At 55.2% G+C, this 16,007-nt stretch overlaps 1 protein-coding gene across 10 annotated transcripts; it reads left to right on the top strand.

Annotated features, from left to right (window-relative positions):
- Nucleotides 1-202: 202 nt before the first annotated feature.
- ADCY4 (adenylate cyclase 4) lies at nucleotides 203-15,882 on the top strand. 10 transcript variants are annotated; one of them, XM_045059722.1, is made up of 26 exons: nucleotides 203-346; nucleotides 651-860; nucleotides 2,138-2,335; nucleotides 2,452-2,613; nucleotides 3,273-3,422; nucleotides 3,860-4,008; nucleotides 4,086-4,197; nucleotides 4,891-5,018; nucleotides 5,172-5,330; nucleotides 5,589-5,721; nucleotides 5,924-6,097; nucleotides 8,836-8,879; nucleotides 8,998-9,084; nucleotides 9,286-9,355; nucleotides 9,719-9,816; nucleotides 10,488-10,572; nucleotides 10,669-10,806; nucleotides 11,622-11,732; nucleotides 11,991-12,175; nucleotides 12,371-12,455; nucleotides 12,928-13,086; nucleotides 14,395-14,541; nucleotides 14,836-14,943; nucleotides 15,037-15,151; nucleotides 15,464-15,588; nucleotides 15,675-15,882. In XM_045059722.1, the coding sequence occupies exons 2-26, from the start codon at nucleotides 702-704 to the stop codon at nucleotides 15,825-15,827; spliced, it is 3,234 nt and encodes a 1,077-aa protein (XP_044915657.1). In that variant the 5' UTR covers nucleotides 203-346; nucleotides 651-701; the 3' UTR covers nucleotides 15,828-15,882. The 10 variants fall into 10 exon arrangements, 8 of the variants coding, with proteins under 8 accessions (XP_044915657.1, XP_044915660.1, XP_044915658.1 ...); XM_045059725.1 differs by lacking the exon at nucleotides 2,138-2,335; XM_045059723.1 differs by lacking the exons at nucleotides 203-346; nucleotides 651-860 and having other exon boundaries at nucleotides 1,766-2,335; nucleotides 5,978-6,097.
- Nucleotides 15,883-16,007: the final 125 nt, after the last annotated feature.

Genomic DNA, 16,007 nt, shown 5'->3' with positions numbered 1-16,007 from the left:
GGTTCCGCTCCGATTTCCACACTTGCTCTTCAGCCCGGCCTACGCCACCCCATCGCATCTCCCACGGTCTGCATTCCCTTCTTGAGACGGCAGAAGGGGGAAGGTGACAGTGTTAGGGGAGACAATGAGGGAGGGAGGAGGCCTGAGGAGTCCGACTCGACTCGGCACGGGAAGGGGCCGGGCAGTCGCATCGGGGGAAGTGGGAGGGGTCCCCAGGCGCCGGGAGGGAAGCGCCTGCCGCCCGGGGCTCTGAGCCACTAGCTTCTCAGGGATCGGGACTCCGCGACCAGCTGCCCGAGCTCTCTCCTCGGGCGTAACCCATTCAGCTGCGGCAGCATCGCGGGCAGTGAGTTTGGGGAAAGGGGGAACCCGAGGCTCCTTTGCTTCAACCGCAAATCCCGTCCCACCCGGCCATGAGGCTTTTGCTAGGGCACCTCAGGCAGTCTGGGTTCGAGGGAGGGGGAGCGAGGGATGGGGCAGTCCCCTCACCGCCAACTGGGAAAAGGCTGAGAGGCCACAGGGAGTGCCTGGAAGGTGGGATTGCCGCGAGGTTGGGGAAACGGGATGGAAGTGGCTTGGACCCAGTGAGAGGGGCACAGTTGGGGCCGGCTGGGGCCGCAGGCGGTAACGCGGCCCCTGGCCCTCCCCAGCCCCGGGGCTCGCCCTCCACCCGGGCGACGAGGCGGGGGGCAGGGAAGACCATGGCCCGCCTCTTCAGCCCCCGGCCGCCCCCCAGCGAAGACCTCTTCTACGAAACCTACTACAGCCTGAGCCAGCAGTACCCGCTGCTGCTACTGCTGCTGGTGATCGTGCTCTGCGCGCTCCTGGCGCTGCTGGCTGTCGCCTCCGCCAGCGGCCGGGTGAGCGGGGAGGGGGGCGGCTCTGGTGAGGGGCGCCTTCTGGAGGGTGGTGGGAGGGTCACTGCCTAGGGGGCGTTTTCGGAGTTAGGGCTCGGGAGGGGCCTGCTTTTCCATATGCCTTTTTTGCTGGAACCCAGGAAAGCCTTACTAGGAAATGTAGTGACCCTGGACAAGTCACTCCACCTCTGGGGCCACATTCGCTGGGCTGCTGGGAGAAGGCTGAGCCCTGGGGGTGCTTCTAATTTCTCTCAGGGTACTGACAGGCCTTCTGAGCTTCTGTGATCTACTGGTTCTAGAGTAAATGCAACACCGGATTTTCCAATTTTCCAGAGGGGAAATTACACTGGGCCCTGTGGGAATCCGTTTCCTGGTTTTCTTTCTTTCATAGGGGTTGTGGGGCAGTTGTACCCATAGTCTCCCAGAAGGCACCCTCCCTCCCGCTCACATTTAGTCCCAAAATAAACCCATTTCCAGTTTCTTTTTCTTTCTTTCTTTTTTTTTTTTTTTTTTTTTTTTTTTGAGAAAGGGGGTCTTCAATTCCATTTCTGGAAATATCCTGCTCCAAGTTTTCTTTTCACTTTTTGGAGGCAAGTTGGGAAAGCCAATAAACAGACCAATTCTTGCTGGTCCTCGAAGTCCAGGAAGAGGTGGGGACACAGGGCAGGGACAGTGGTGGGAGGCCTACACCCAGAGGTGGGTGGCAAAAGTGTAGTGCTCCCCCCTAGCCTGACAGGAGGGAGGTTCCAGGCGCCCCTTGCTGCTGGAGCACTTCTTGGGTGGGTGGATGGGGATCAACTCCCAGACTTGTCCCCAGGGCAGGGAATCTCCTGAGCAAACTGGTTCATTCCTAAGTGCCTTCTGTAAGGTAGGATTCTTTGGTTGCTTCAGGACCCCTGGCTGGTGCTGGAATTCCTATTTGACAGACGAGAAAGCTGAAGTTCAGAAAGGTCATAGATTCACAAATGGGCAGTATGGGTTCTGAGCCAGGGACTCTGGATAGATGGCCTAAGGCTCAACCACCCCTGCAGCATGCAAGTGAGATATTAGGTTGAACCCTATGAGACCCCAGGCTCTGTAGATTAAAAACAGATTATTAGTGACTTCCTATGGTTCAACCTACTACGAATGGCAAGTCGAGGTGCCCTGTCTCCTTTTGCTACTTGAGTTTGAGACACATTTCAGAAGTGGCCTGGGGGGACTGCCTGTTCTTCTTCAGCTTGGAGGCGCTCCCCCATACTCCACACTCCAGTCTTGCTGCAAGCACCCTCTCCTCGCAGGAGCTAGCTTCAGACCCAGGCTTCCTGACCACTGTGCTGTGTGCGCTGGGTGGCTTCTCGCTGCTCCTGGGCCTGGCTTCCCGGGAGCAACGACTGCAGCGCTGGACACGTCCCCTGTCGGGCCTCGTATGGGCAGCGCTACTCGGGCTAGGCCACGGCTTCCTGTTCACTGGGGGCCTGGTGAGCGCCTGGGACCAGGTGAGAGGAGCGGCAGGTGGAGCAAGGGGCAGCAGGACAGCCAGGCCAAGAGGAGGGAGCAGCCCAGTTGCTGGGCTGGCCCAAGCCAGCAGCTTCCTGTGCCCTCCCGCCCCCAGGTGTCCTTTTTCCTCTTTGTCATCTTCACCGTGTACGCCATGTTGCCCTTGGGCATGCGGGATGCCGCTGCTGCGGGCCTTGCCTCATCGCTCTCCCACTTGCTGGTCCTTGGGCTGTACCTTGGGCCTCAGCCGGACTCAAAGCCGGCGCTGCTGCCACAGGTGAGCACACCCATAGTACCTGCTGCGCAGCGGGGGGAGGAGGGCGGGGGGGGGGGAGGGGGCGGCCCGCTGCGCGCGCGCCGTTAGTTCCTCTGAGCGTCCACCAACTTCTTGCTGAGCTGGGACTCCAGGGTGAGGCGCCCGCTAAGCACAGAGGACAAACACATACACACCCAGACAGTGCGCTCATGGGGCTGGTACACCAGGGCAGCCCGATGCCTGCAGAAACCAGAAGAGGCCCCTGGGTCCATGGGCAAGTGAGCTCACCTGGGGACCAGGGTAGTGGGGACAGATGCGGATGATGGAACCTTCACAGAGAATGTAAAAGTCGGAGATTGAGTGGTTTTGCGCTGCGAGGGGCGGGGGGGGGGGGGGGGGTGTAAGTACTGGAGTAGTATTCCAGGCAGAGGAAACATAAGTGAACGATTTCTAGACCTAAGAGGCCATGTTGGTGCACAGCCAAGTCTAGAGCAGGGGTATTGGGGGAGGAGAAGCGCCCCCTAAGGACCCCACAGTGTAGCACAGATTGCCTGGAAATTCTTGGGTCTCTAACTGTGGAGTCCTCCTCAAGCATCTTGGAGACCAACTCCAGGTATGCACTTAATCACCCCCACCGCCACCCATGGCCAGCATCCTCTGAGGCTGACCCTCACCCACAGCTGGCAGCGAACGCGGTGTTGTTCCTGTGCGGGAACGTGGCGGGAGCGTATCACAAGGCGCTGATGGAACGCGCGCTGCGCGCCACGTTCCGCGAGGCACTTAGCTCCCTGCACTCGCGCCGGCGGCTGGACACCGAGAAGAAGCACCAGGTTCGCTGGGCCTGGGAGGCTGGGCCAGACTGTGGTGTGAAAAGGGGTTGTTTATATCATTCAGCCGGGCCCCTTTGCAAGCCGAATGACTTTCGGCAGGTCACTTACCCTTCTCTTTCCTCCTTTGTAAAATGTGGCTACCGCCCACCTTGGAAAGTTGTGTTAAGTCTCAAACTGAAGCCTATGAAAGCACTTTTATGATAGTAAACAAAGAACTCTTAATTCTGGCATTGGTTCTGGGAGTTCAGTCCCCAAAGGTGATTAGTGCAGGGTGGGATGTTGGAGCCCCAGCTCTATGTGATGGGAAGGATCTTGGGGGAGTACTTTGGGGAACACCTAGTGGGACTGGGGAAGTGCTGGGTTCCTAGTTCGTTGGGAGGCTGGGACTTCTGGCTGCAGGTTGCAGGAGGGTTGGTGTTCATTGTGACCTCCTCCAGGAACACCTTCTCTTGTCCATCCTTCCTGCCTACTTGGCCCGAGAGATGAAGGCAGAGATCATGGCACGACTGCAGGCTGGACAGGGGTCACGGCCAGAAAGCACCAACAACTTCCACAGCCTCTATGTCAAGAGGCACCAGGGAGTCAGGTATGAGAAAGGATGGCCCAGGGAAGGGGGCTGTGGGCTGAGATTCTGGCCCCACCGACACAGTCTGCCCTGCCCAGTGTGCTGTATGCTGACATCGTGGGCTTCACCCGGCTGGCCAGTGAGTGCTCTCCTAAGGAGTTGGTGCTCATGCTCAACGAGCTCTTTGGCAAGTTCGACCAGATCGCCAAGGTCAGAGGGGGCCTCCCTCCCCACCCAGGGATCTTCAAGTGCCCCACCCTGGAGAGCCCCTTCCAAGGGAAACACCTGCCTCCTCAGATCCTAGTCCCACTTCAGAGCCCATGTATTCCAATGGAAGATATTCCAATGGAAGTAGGAAACCCTCTCAAACAACCCCAGCTGTGGAGCTGCTCACCACACACCTCAAACCTGGAAGAGACTTGTCAACAACTCCACAAATGTCCCAACCACAACACCCCCAGATATGCTCAGAGCCCCGATGTAGGTGTCTCTGGACACCACAGCCAAATCTAGGGGGATGTTCAGATGTTCTAACCTTAGGGAGCCCTTCCAAGGGAAATGTCTGCCCTGTGTAACCTCAGCCCAGTCCAGCCACCTGTTCAGACCCCCAGGGATGCCCCCAACAAACCTAATCTTGGGTGTCACCCAGAAAACCTCAGTCTTGAGGCTACTTTCATATGCTCAAATCTGAATACACCCTCCACATGCCAGAGCTGGGGGAGAGCCACAGACCTCAGCCAGTCCCATAGCAAGTTGAGAGAGTCCCTAGATCTGACCCAGAGACTTCCGGCCTCAGAGGTTCTTCAGGAATGCCACATTTGCTCCCACTCCTCCCAGCTCCCTCGTACCTCTGGCCTCTAACCAGGTGCCCCCCTTCCCCTGCACACACACACACACTCCCAGGAGCATGAATGCATGCGGATCAAGATCCTGGGAGACTGTTACTACTGTGTCTCTGGGCTACCGCTCTCCCTGCCAGACCACGCCATCAACTGCGTGCGCATGGGGCTGGACATGTGCCGGGCCATCAGGTCAGCTCAGGTGGACGGGCAGGAGGGGTAACAAGGGATGGATATTGGGGAGGAGCAGACAGGGTAGTGGAAGTCCTCTTAGAGGGAGGGAGGGGTGTGGCATGGGTAGGGATGAAGGCAGCATTCAGATTGTCCCCTACATACCCTGCTCAGGAAGCTCCGGGCAGCCACTGGCGTGGACATCAACATGCGTGTGGGCGTGCATTCGGGCAGTGTGCTCTGCGGAGTCATTGGGCTGCAGAAGTGGCAGTATGATGTCTGGTCCCATGATGTCACACTGGCCAACCACATGGAGGCGGGTGGCGTGCCAGGGTGAGATGTGGGGCTGCAGGAGGCCACAGGAGGAAACCAACCGGGCCTCCCACATGCTGTCATCCTGTTCATAGTTTCCTAAAATGAGCACAATCCCACGTGGGGCTTAGGGAGATCCTGGCATGCAGGGAGTGGGGTCGGGAGACACCTCTGGTAGCACAGGGCCTTGCTTAAAGTCAGACCTCCAGGAAGGCTCCTTGAAAGAAAGGAGAGGTTTGCACGCCCTCCGTCCTGACTCCCATTGCCCCCTCCTTCCAGACGAGTGCATATTACAGGGGCTACCCTGGCCCTGCTGGCAGGGGCTTATGCTGTGGAGGATGCAGCCATGGAACACCGGGACCCATACCTTCGGGAGCTAGGGGAGCCTACCTACCTAGTCATCGATCCCCGGGTAAAAGCCCAGCCTGGACCCCATGGGCTGGCCCATCCTAACCACCCACAGCCAACAGGCCTGATCTCTTTTCCTACACCAGAGACTGAATTCCTGGGTCCCAGTGTGTGCGTCAAGGGGGAGGTGACACAACCTTCCAAGAGGTGTGGGGAGAATGTGGAAAGCATTTGTGAAATTGACTTTCAGCCCTCCTATGCCCCAGGCTGAGGAGGAGGATGAGAAGGGCACTGCAGGAGGGTTGCTGTCCTCTCTCGAGGGCCCCAAGATGCGTCCGTCGCTGCTGATGACCCGCTACCTGGAGTCCTGGGGCGCCGCCAAGCCTTTTGCCCATCTGAGCCACCTAGAGAGCCCTGTGTCCACCTCTACCCCTCTCCCGGTAAGTGTACTCCACTGCGAGCCCTAGCACTTACATAACCCCACCCCACTGCCTCTCCCAACCTCCCCCCACCCATCCAGTGAGTCACTTGATGACATCCTAAGGTCCTGAACTGTCTGGTTGCCCCAGTCACTGGTTCAGGCTTTTCCTTACCCTTCTTTCCAGAAAGGGCAAAGGTCACTGCCCTCTGAGCTCACTTGAGATGCAAAATCCTATAGGCACCATGTTCACTGTTCCCCAAACTCCACTCAGGAAGCCTTCCCTCAGTACCCCAAAAGTATAGACCATACTTCCTCTTGGCTCTAAAGCCAGCGCTCACACTCAGTCCCACCAGGAAATGTCTCTGTTGAATTCCCTTCCTGAAACTGCACACTCTCTTTTTTAATCCCCACTAGAATTGGGAAGGTGGGGGCAAATCAGTTGTTGCCCCTACTCTCAGCGTTTATACAAGGATTAAATGAGGTGACAGTGAAAATCGCATGTGGTCTTGAAAGAAGTCACTCTGAGCAGGCAGGGATTGAGGAGGGAGGGAAGAGAGGTAACCAGGGCTTGGTTGGCTGACCTTGTGCATAGCACCTTCTGGTAATCATGACCCACTAGCTGGTGGAGGAGCCTGGATCTCTCCCACCAGCTGGCTCTTCGTGTTGGTGCTTGGTGACAAGCAGCCAGAACACCCATGCATACAGTTACTGAGGCTGTGTCCCCAAAGGCTTGCCCCAAGATTAGGGTCCTCAGCCTGCTCTTCTCCATTTTATCTGATCTTCTCCAAACTTTCCCAGCCACCTTTCTGCAGATCTTACTCTCTGAATCTTCTCTGCCAGACCCAGTTGGATATATGGGATGACTTCAGAGCACCCTTTCTGTGTTCCATCTCCCCTCCCCACCCACCCAGCAGGAAAGCAGGCCAGAGATCCGTGAAACACTGTGGTATGGGGGGACATTGGCAGCAGTGGTTTAGGAGAGTACCTAATTCCAATCCTTAACACGGGGTAGGGGAGACGTCAGAAGGGTTAAGCGGGCAGGAGGGAGAAGAAGAAAGAATCCAAGACTCTGCTGACTATTGCAGGATAGAGTCTCCAGCATGGAGGCAGAGTAGAGGGTGGGCTTTGCTGGGAGCCCAGGAATTGTGAGACAATGTTAGGTGTAAGTGCAATCCCCATGGTGAGAGGCCCCCTAGAACCCATGCCAAACCTCCCTGAAACCCCACTCGTGTGCAGGCTAAGAAGTGTCAGGGTGAAGAAGTAGGAACTCCTGGTTCGAGGGTAGCTCCCAAGGCAGGACCTCACCAGCCCAGAAATTCACTTCCAAGCCCGTGAAGTAACCAGGCCCTCAGTCAAATGTTAGAAATCCTGAGAATCACATCAGCTTACATTTAAACAATGGGGAACCTTGGGGTGGTGGGGCAGTGTTGGTGCTAGTATATAACATCCATCCATCCATCCATCCATCCCCACGTGGGTAGAACCCACGAACCACAAGATCATGACCTGAGCTGAAGTCAGTCGTTCAACTGACTGAGCCACCCAGGCACCCTGTTCCTTCTACACTCTTAAAGCACCTACAATGTGGCAGGCACTAGGCTAGTTCTAGAGAAGACAGAAATGAATAAATTGTTTTCCCTGTTTTCAAGAAACAGTCATTGAGCAAGGTGGAGAGGCAGGTAGGTAGTTTGAAGAACGTTAGGCTCAGTCCTGGATGCATAGATGGGCTCATACCTAGAACACACCCCTTAATCTCCCTCCCCCCCCCCCATACACCGGGTTTTGATTTGGGGGGATGATGTGGCCCCCTGTGACCCTGCTTCCTCCGCATGAGCCAGGGGAGCAGAAAAGAACAGTCACAGACTCCTGGCCCTGGGCAGTGGCCGTTGGCTTCGTTCTCTTCTTTGGGGCTTTTCTCACCTGCTTTACTTGCCTGCTTATTTTCATATGTTTGCTCACGGTGCGCATTTGTTTTGGTGCAGGAAAGAATGACTGTGACCAGGTTTGTCTCTCTTCCTTTCTCTTTCCCTTTCTTCTAGACTTTTTGTCTTCTGCCCCCACCACTTCTCAGCTCAGCCTGACCACAAGCAAGTCAGAACTTTCTCACTGTCACTTCAGTTTAAACCAAGGACTTTTGGGATTTGTTCAGTCCTTAGGGAAGATGACAGCCACTCAAGCTTACAGAAGATACAGGGTTGCCTCACAAGGGGTAGAGACTGAGGAAATAAAAGTATAAAGAGCCTGGGTGTCTAAAGAGTCCAGAAGAAACTGTTTTTTAAAGTTTATTTATTTATTTATTTATTTATTTATTTATTTATTTATTTATTTATTTATTTATTTATTTATTTATTTATTTATTTATTTAGAGAGACAGAGAGGAGTGCAGGCAGGGAGGGGCAGAGAGAGAGGGGGACAGAGAATCCAAAGCAGACTCCACACTGACAGCACAGAGCCCGATGCGGGGCTCGAACCCACGAACTGTGAGATCATGACCTGGGCTGAAGTCAGACTCTTAAATGACTGAGCCACCCAGGCACCCCAAGTCCACAAGAAATTTAAAGAATAAATGTGGTTTGATCCTTCCCTTAAGGGCAGATGGGATTTGATGGAGAGAGGAAGTCATTAGAGGCAGGGAAAACACTCATGCCAAATGCTCAAGGCCAAGGACATGTGTAGATATGGAACCCCTCACTGCAGAGAGGCTTCAGGGATGCTCAGCATCACCTCATCCCCCTCTTTGCTGTGTTCTCCCAACAGGAGAAGGCCCTGGCTTCCTTCAGCCCCCAGTGGAGCCTGGACCGGTGAGGAGTCCCTGGGGTGACCTGCCCCCATCCTTCCTGGGGGTGGGGGGGCTGTACCTGCTTCACCCAGATATGTTGAGGGCCTCCTGTGGTGACAGGCTGGGCTGTCACTCTGCAGGAGCCGTACCCCCCGGGGGCTAGATGATGACCTGGACACTGGGGATGCCAAGTTCTTCCAGGTCATCGAACAGCTCAACTCTCAGAAGTATGGAGAACAGAAGAGGACTGGGAGGGGTTGGGAGCTGGGCTTCTGTGGTACAGGAGGGATGTGCTCCCCTAATGACCCAGAGGGAAGTGGGGGGGGCTTCCCTACTCTACTCCAGGGAAACATGCACCTGACCACCCCTCCACCCACCCTGCCCTGCCCTTTCCTCTCCGGGGCTCATGGCCCCCCACCTCCTACCAGACAGTGGAGGCAGTCAAAGGACTTCAACCCACTGACACTGTACTTCAGAAAGAAGGAACTGGAGAAAGAGGTGGGCTGGGGTGGGTGGGGGGTGACACAAGGTTAGAGAATTTTCCAACCTTAGTGCCTTGGCCTTGGGAAGGGGGCAAGCCCTGTGGTCCCACCTCACCTCCAAGGTCTGCTCAGTTTGTGATCCTGGGGTGAGGGGCTTGTACCTCTCTCCAAATGGCTGTCACCCTATAGATTGAGTTTCTAGGTGGGGATGGGAGGGAGGAGGGCAGTTCCTTGGAGAACCAGTAGGGGCTACCTGAGACTGAACTGGAGGGTGGGTGGGGAGGCTGAGACACCTGTTCTTGCCTGGAATTGACACCTCCGAGATGATGGGCAGCCCTAGTGGCCCCTGTCTCCACACTGACCCCCCCTTCCCTTCCAGTACCGACTCTCTGCCCTCCCCGCCTTCAAATACTATGCAGCCTGCACCTTCCTGGTTTTCCTTTCCAATTTCATCATCCAGATGCTGGTGACAAACAGGTGAGAGCCCCAGGCAAGAGGGGCCCTGATTCCCATGTATAGACTTTTTGATCCTTGACCCACATTTTCTTCTTTACCGACTTTCCCTTAGTTTCGGACACTGACCCACAGAGGAAACATGTGTTCTGGGGAAACAGTGATAATCATAGCCCTCATTTTACTATCGTACATCTCGTGGGCTTTCTATATAACCCAAGCACTTTCACAAGCCTGTCTCTCAATTCAAACAACTTTTCAATGAAGCAGGTTCTATTTTCATTGAGAAGCCCAAATCTCACAGGAAATGAGCTTAGAAAGTAGGTCCTTGTTTTTAGTCCATGGCTAGGAGGGTCTGCAGGGACTTGTCCAGAACTCAGCCAGGTAGAAGAAGAGCTTTGCCCTGAAGGCCCAGAGACTGGCCTGATGTAGCCTTGGCCCCTTTGTGAGCCTCCTGCCCCCTTCCACTATTGTCCCCACCTTATAGTTCCTGCCCTACCCCACCACTGCCCTAGACCCCTCAACTTTCCCAGAGCATCAGCAGGCAATGCCTTTCATCAGCCCAGTCCCCACTGGTAGCCAGTTCAGATCCCCAGGACTCCTCCTCCCCACATCTCCCAACTGGGTGGCACAGCACCCTCCCAGCACACAGAGCTGATTCTGACTTTCAAAGCCTCACTCTTATCTCCCTTTAGGCCCCCAGCTCTGGCCATCACCTATAGCATCACCTTCCTCCTCTTCCTCCTCCTCCTCTTCGTCTGCTTCTCAGAGCACCTGACGGTGAGGTGGGCTGGGGGGTGGAAGTGGTGAGCTGGGCCCTCACTGTGACCTGGGTGTCCCAGCCCCACGGCTAAGATTCCTGTGCTCCTTCTGCAGAGGTGTGTCTTGAAAGGCCCCAAGATGCTGCACTGGCTGCCGGCACTGTCTGGCTTGGTGGCCACACGGCCCGGACTGCGAGTTGCCCTGGGCACAGCTACCATCCTCCTGGTTTTTGTGATGGCCATTCCCAGCCTGGTGAGGGCAGTGGGGGGGCCCTACGTACCCCCATCAGGGCCTGTTTGAGCTGTCAGAAGCTGAAAGGGGACCCCTGGGATTTGGGAGGACAGCCGGAATAAGGCCAACATTCTGGCAATGTTGGACAAGTATAAAAGAAAAAAATTAATCTGCCACCTGAGCATATCTATTCTGTGGAGGCAGATCTTCACTGTTTAGCTTGCTCATTATGACCTTGTAGCTGAGTTTGGCTGAGTTTTCAGACTTTGTTTTGTTTTGATTATTTTGAACATTTATTATTTTTGAGAGACAGAGTATGGGTGGGGGAGGGGCAGAGAGCGAGAAAGGGAGGCAGAATCCGAGCTGTGCTGACAGCTCAGAGCCTGACGCAGGACTCAGTCCCACGAACCGTGAGATCATTACCTGAGCTGAAGTCAGACACTTAACTGACTGAGCCACCCAGGCGCCCCTGAGTTTTCAGAATTTATAGTCATTCCTAGAATTCTATCCCTGAAAGACACCTTAGGAATCACACCCCCCCCCCGCCAGCCAAGTAACAGAAGAGGAACCTGAGGCCCAGAGAGGCTAAGTGGCTGGCAAGAGATCACACAGTGGATCCGTGGCAGACTCATGCTCAGGACACCTGCTCTTCCCATCCCTGACCCCCCAGTGAGGACCCCTGCGCTAAGCCTCCCTCACCAGCCAGGAATAGCATAATCCCCCTCTTTGGAGGGGTCTGGCTCTGACCCATCCCTAAGTCAGCTGAACCCCAGCACAAGCCACCATCGTGCCCAGGGAGCTGCCTGCCCACCTCAGCTCTTCACTTCCTTCTGCAGTTCTTCTTACCGGCAGCATCAAACTGCCCTTTTGGGACTCTCAATGTGTCCTCCATGGCTTTCAACATCTCCTGGGAGCTCCCTGGGTCCCTGCCTCTCATCAGCGTCCCCGTGAGTATTCCTCACAGCCCTGAAACTCTCTCTCCAGAGCCTTCCTTGGCCCCTCCCCCACCTCCTTGGTTGAACGTTCCATGCTGTGGATTGGGACAGACGTAAATTACACTCGGTGTGTGTTTGTATGTATGACACCGCCTACTCCCCAGATAGGTCGTGGGCCCGGGGAGGGGCAGGCCAGGAGCCCCGGGATATTCTCCCACCCCTACCTGTGGGATATGCCCCGCCTCTTGACCACCCTACTTGGCCCCACAGTACTCTATGCACTGCTGCGTGCTGGGGTTCCTGTCCTGCTCCCTCTTTTTGCACATGAGCTTCGAGCTGAAGTTGCTGCTGCTCCTGCTATGGCTGGGGGCCTCCTGCTCCCTCTTCCTGCACTCCCACGCCTGGCTGTCCGACTGCCTCATCGCCCGCCTCTATCCGGATCCCTCGGACTCCAGGTGTGCACGGCCACTGGACAGAGGTGCTCAGGCCCCCTGGGAGCGGAGCAGAGCTGTCCTTACCTCCCTGACCTGAACCATCCACCCACAGGGCAAAGGGGGAGGGTGACTGTGGGCTACATGGGCACTGAGGGTAGGGAGGAGGCCATCGGGAAGGTGCAGGGCAGGGGCAATCCTGATCCGTGGCCTCCTCAGGCCAGGGGTGCTGAAGGAGCCCAAACTGATGGGAGCTATCTCCTTCTTCATCTTCTTCTTCACCCTCCTGGTCCTGGCTCGGCAGGTAAGTCACCCATCTCAGCCCTCCAGGGCCTCCTTTTGAAGGGTGAGGTGGGGGTCCCCATATTTGTGACTTGGTCTCTCTCTCACTCTTTCCCTCAAATCTTATGCCTTCGGGGTTGAGGCGAAATAGTGTGCCCATTGGAAGCTTCTAAGTGAACCTTCCTGCTCCGTTTCTTTCTCCTTCACCTCCCCCCCCCAAGGGAGGTGCCTTCAAATTCTCCCTCCCTCATCCCTCCCACCCCAACCTAGGAAAACCCACCTATAAGAAAGAATCTGCTGCCAATTCTGTCTACCCTAGTTTGAATCTATTTTCAAGGTAGCCTCCCCAGGGATAGTTGCACCTTGAGGCTTCTCTCTAGACTCGGGGGAGGGGGTGTGGTTTAAGCATCAAGGAATGGGGGAAGGGGGAGCACACAGGAGCTGAGGTTTCCCGTGCACTGTGTCTCCCCTTGGGCCCCTGCTGACCCTGCCAGAATGAGTATTACTGCCGGCTGGACTTCCTGTGGAAGAAGAAGCTGCGGCAGGAGCAGGAGGAGACAGAGACCATGGAGAACCTAACTCGGCTGCTGTTGGAGAATGTGCTCCCTGCACATGTGGCCCCCCAGTTCATTGGCCAGAACCGGCGCAACGAGGTGACTCCCCGCCCCTGACTCCTCAGCCTCAGATGCCATAGGGACCAATTTTGGATGAAAACCTTGGCCCTTAGCCCATCCTCTTTGGACTCCCCCACAGTAGTTAAGTGGTCACCCAAGTCTCTGTCCCTGTCACATAGGCGCCTGACATTTTCATAGGCTCTTAGTCTTTGTCTGCTGAGCACAGAGCCTCTGTTCCAAGTTCTTACTTAGAAGGAGCGTCCTCTCCAACTCATGACCACTCCACGCCTTCCAGAAGCTTCTTCAAGTGTTGATGGGAGTTGTGTGGAGGACACAGTCCATCCATCTCTCTGGGCCTGCACTATCCGGGATGGTAGCCATTAGCCATGTGTGGCCCTTTAAATTTAAATGAATTAAAATGGAAAATTCAATTCCTCTGTCTCACTGGCCACATTTCAAGGATCTAACAGCTGCCTATGGCTAGTAGATGCCGTATTGGGCATCCCATATGTAGAACTTTCCATCAGCACAGGGTTTCCCATTGGAAGATGCTAATCTATATCCGTAAACATCTTGCCATAGACCATCAGAAGGTCACCCACATAGTTGCACCATTTTATTTTTGCCACCACTACTTCACCGTATCTGCTGTGGAAATGCTCTTGGTCCATCTTGAGGAATGTTAAAAGAAACAGGCCAGGGGCTACTTCACAGCTTCCTGCCCCCACCACTTGCTCTCTGCTCTCAAGATCAGCAGTAGGTCTACATCTCCTGCCTCCTTCTCTTACAGACACTGGGAATCTTGTCATTGCTCCTGTTTCTAGCTTCACATTGGCTACTAGAAAGCTCAGAGCCAGAATCTAGGACTCACAGGGACCTTATGGCACCCATTTTGTGAACCGACTTCAAATCTTACCTTTATTTTCTTACCTTTTCTTACCTTATCTTACCTTTATTTTCCTTTTGGCCCCTTTTCCCTATTACTTTATCTTCCAAGTTGTAGCTATCTTTGTAAGCTGACTTAGTTGACTTAACACCTTTCGGCAATGAGATATGATAGAAAGATGATTCCCGCTGACAGGATCCCAGCTCTTGAAGAGACTCCCTTCACGTGGCTATGAGGTGATCCTGACTCCAAACCCCTGTCTCTCCTGGAATCATAATGAGACCCAATCTTTGACTCCCAAGTCATACATCCCTGGGGTAACCTGGCCCTACCCCTCTCCCTCCTTTCCGATCCTTCTTAAATAGAGGGGTAGGAGTACGGACACAGGGAGGAGGGCCCATGCAGGCTCAGAAGGGGGAAGACCATGACTTGCTCCCTCAACCCAGCATCCCACCCTCCAGGACCTCTACCACCAGTCCTATGAGTGTGTCTGTGTCCTGTTCGCCTCAGTTCCAGACTTCAAGGAGTTTTACTCTGAGTCCAACATAAACCACGAGGGTCTAGAGTGTCTGCGGCTGCTCAATGAGATAATTGCTGATTTTGATGAGGTGACAACTCCAAGCTTCCCCTGGACCCTTTGTCCTGGATGCTAGAATTTCCCACCAGTCCCTCCTGCCAATTTAGTTTCCAGCCAGGGGTCCATCCCCCTCTCCCCGGCCCTGCCACTCCTCCTCCAATCCCCTAGCTCTCTGGAAACTCTGCTCACTATCCACTCTCCCTCCTGCCACCATCCCTGTCCTCACAACCTGGTCCTTTAGTCTCCAAAGGCCTGGGGCTGGGCCTCTGAGAGGGAGGCAGGAGAGAGCAAGAAAGACTGGGGACACAGCTTCCTTTCTATACAGCTGCTCTCAAAGCCCAAGTTTAGCGGGGTGGAGAAGATCAAAACCATCGGTAGCACCTACATGGCAGCTACAGGCTTAAATGCCACCTCCGGACAGGACGCACAGCAGGTACAGAATCCCTTCTTTACCTACCAACCTTCGTCTGGGCTCTCACTGGGGGGTCCTCATTGACCCATCCTGGTGGGCCGGCCCCGTTGCTAGGACGCTGAGCGCAGCTGCAGCCACCTTGGCACCATGGTGGAGTTTGCGGTGGCTCTTGGATCAAAGCTGGACGTCATCAATAAGCACTCTTTCAACAACTTCCGCTTGCGTGTGGGTGAGGACCCTCCCTCGCTAGGGCAGTCTGGAACCTCCTCCTCACCTTCCCAAGCTCTGGCTCCCTCAGGCTCTTTGTTAGCTACTCCCCAGCTCACCCTGGACCCCCTCCAGCCTCATCCCTGGGGATGGAGCATGAAGCTGCTGGGCCAGGAGCTCTGAGGCTCAGCCACCCCTTCCCTAAGCCACACCCCTCCAGGCCCTTTCCTCTAAGGCCTCCAGGCCCTTCACCCTAATTCCTGGAGTGTCCTCTTCCCCTCTCCCTCCTCAAATCCACCCACCCAGGGCTCCTCTCTACCATACCTCTTGTCAGGGTTGAATCACGGACCTGTAGTGGCTGGAGTGATCGGGGCCCAGAAGCCGCAGTATGACATCTGGGGCAACACAGTGAACGTGGCCAGCCGCATGGAGAGTACAGGAGTCCTGGGCAAGATCCAGGTGAGGAGGCTGCATTGGAGGCATGGGGTAGGGGGATAAGGATAGGGCCTCCCCCACACTTCTGACTCACACCCTTTCAATCCCAGGTGACTGAAGAGACGGCCCGGGTGCTGCAGTCCTTAGGCTACACCTGCTACAGCCGGGGTATCATCAAGGTCAAAGGCAAAGGGCAGCTCTGCACCTACTTTCTGAACACAGATTTGGCACGAACTGGACCTCCCTCGGCCACCCTAGGCTGAGACCCCCATCATCCTAAGATCCTCAATAAAAAGACTCTGGTATGATGGGAGCCAATTGGTGTCAGAAGCTTCTGGTATAGCTGCAGATCACCTTCTCCTTGCCTCTCAGCAAGCTAAACTTGCTTCTTCCCAAGCTAAAGTGAGTGTTTGTGTATATGCAAGGGTGATCATGAGTGTGCT

Source organism: Felis catus, chromosome B3 (genome assembly GCF_018350175.1).
Source record: "Felis catus isolate Fca126 chromosome B3, F.catus_Fca126_mat1.0, whole genome shotgun sequence".
In the NCBI taxonomy this organism is placed as follows: Eukaryota; Metazoa; Chordata; class Mammalia; order Carnivora; family Felidae; genus Felis; species Felis catus.
Note: the sequence above shows the minus strand (reverse complement) of the source record. Positions and strands in the feature narration are given on the sequence as shown.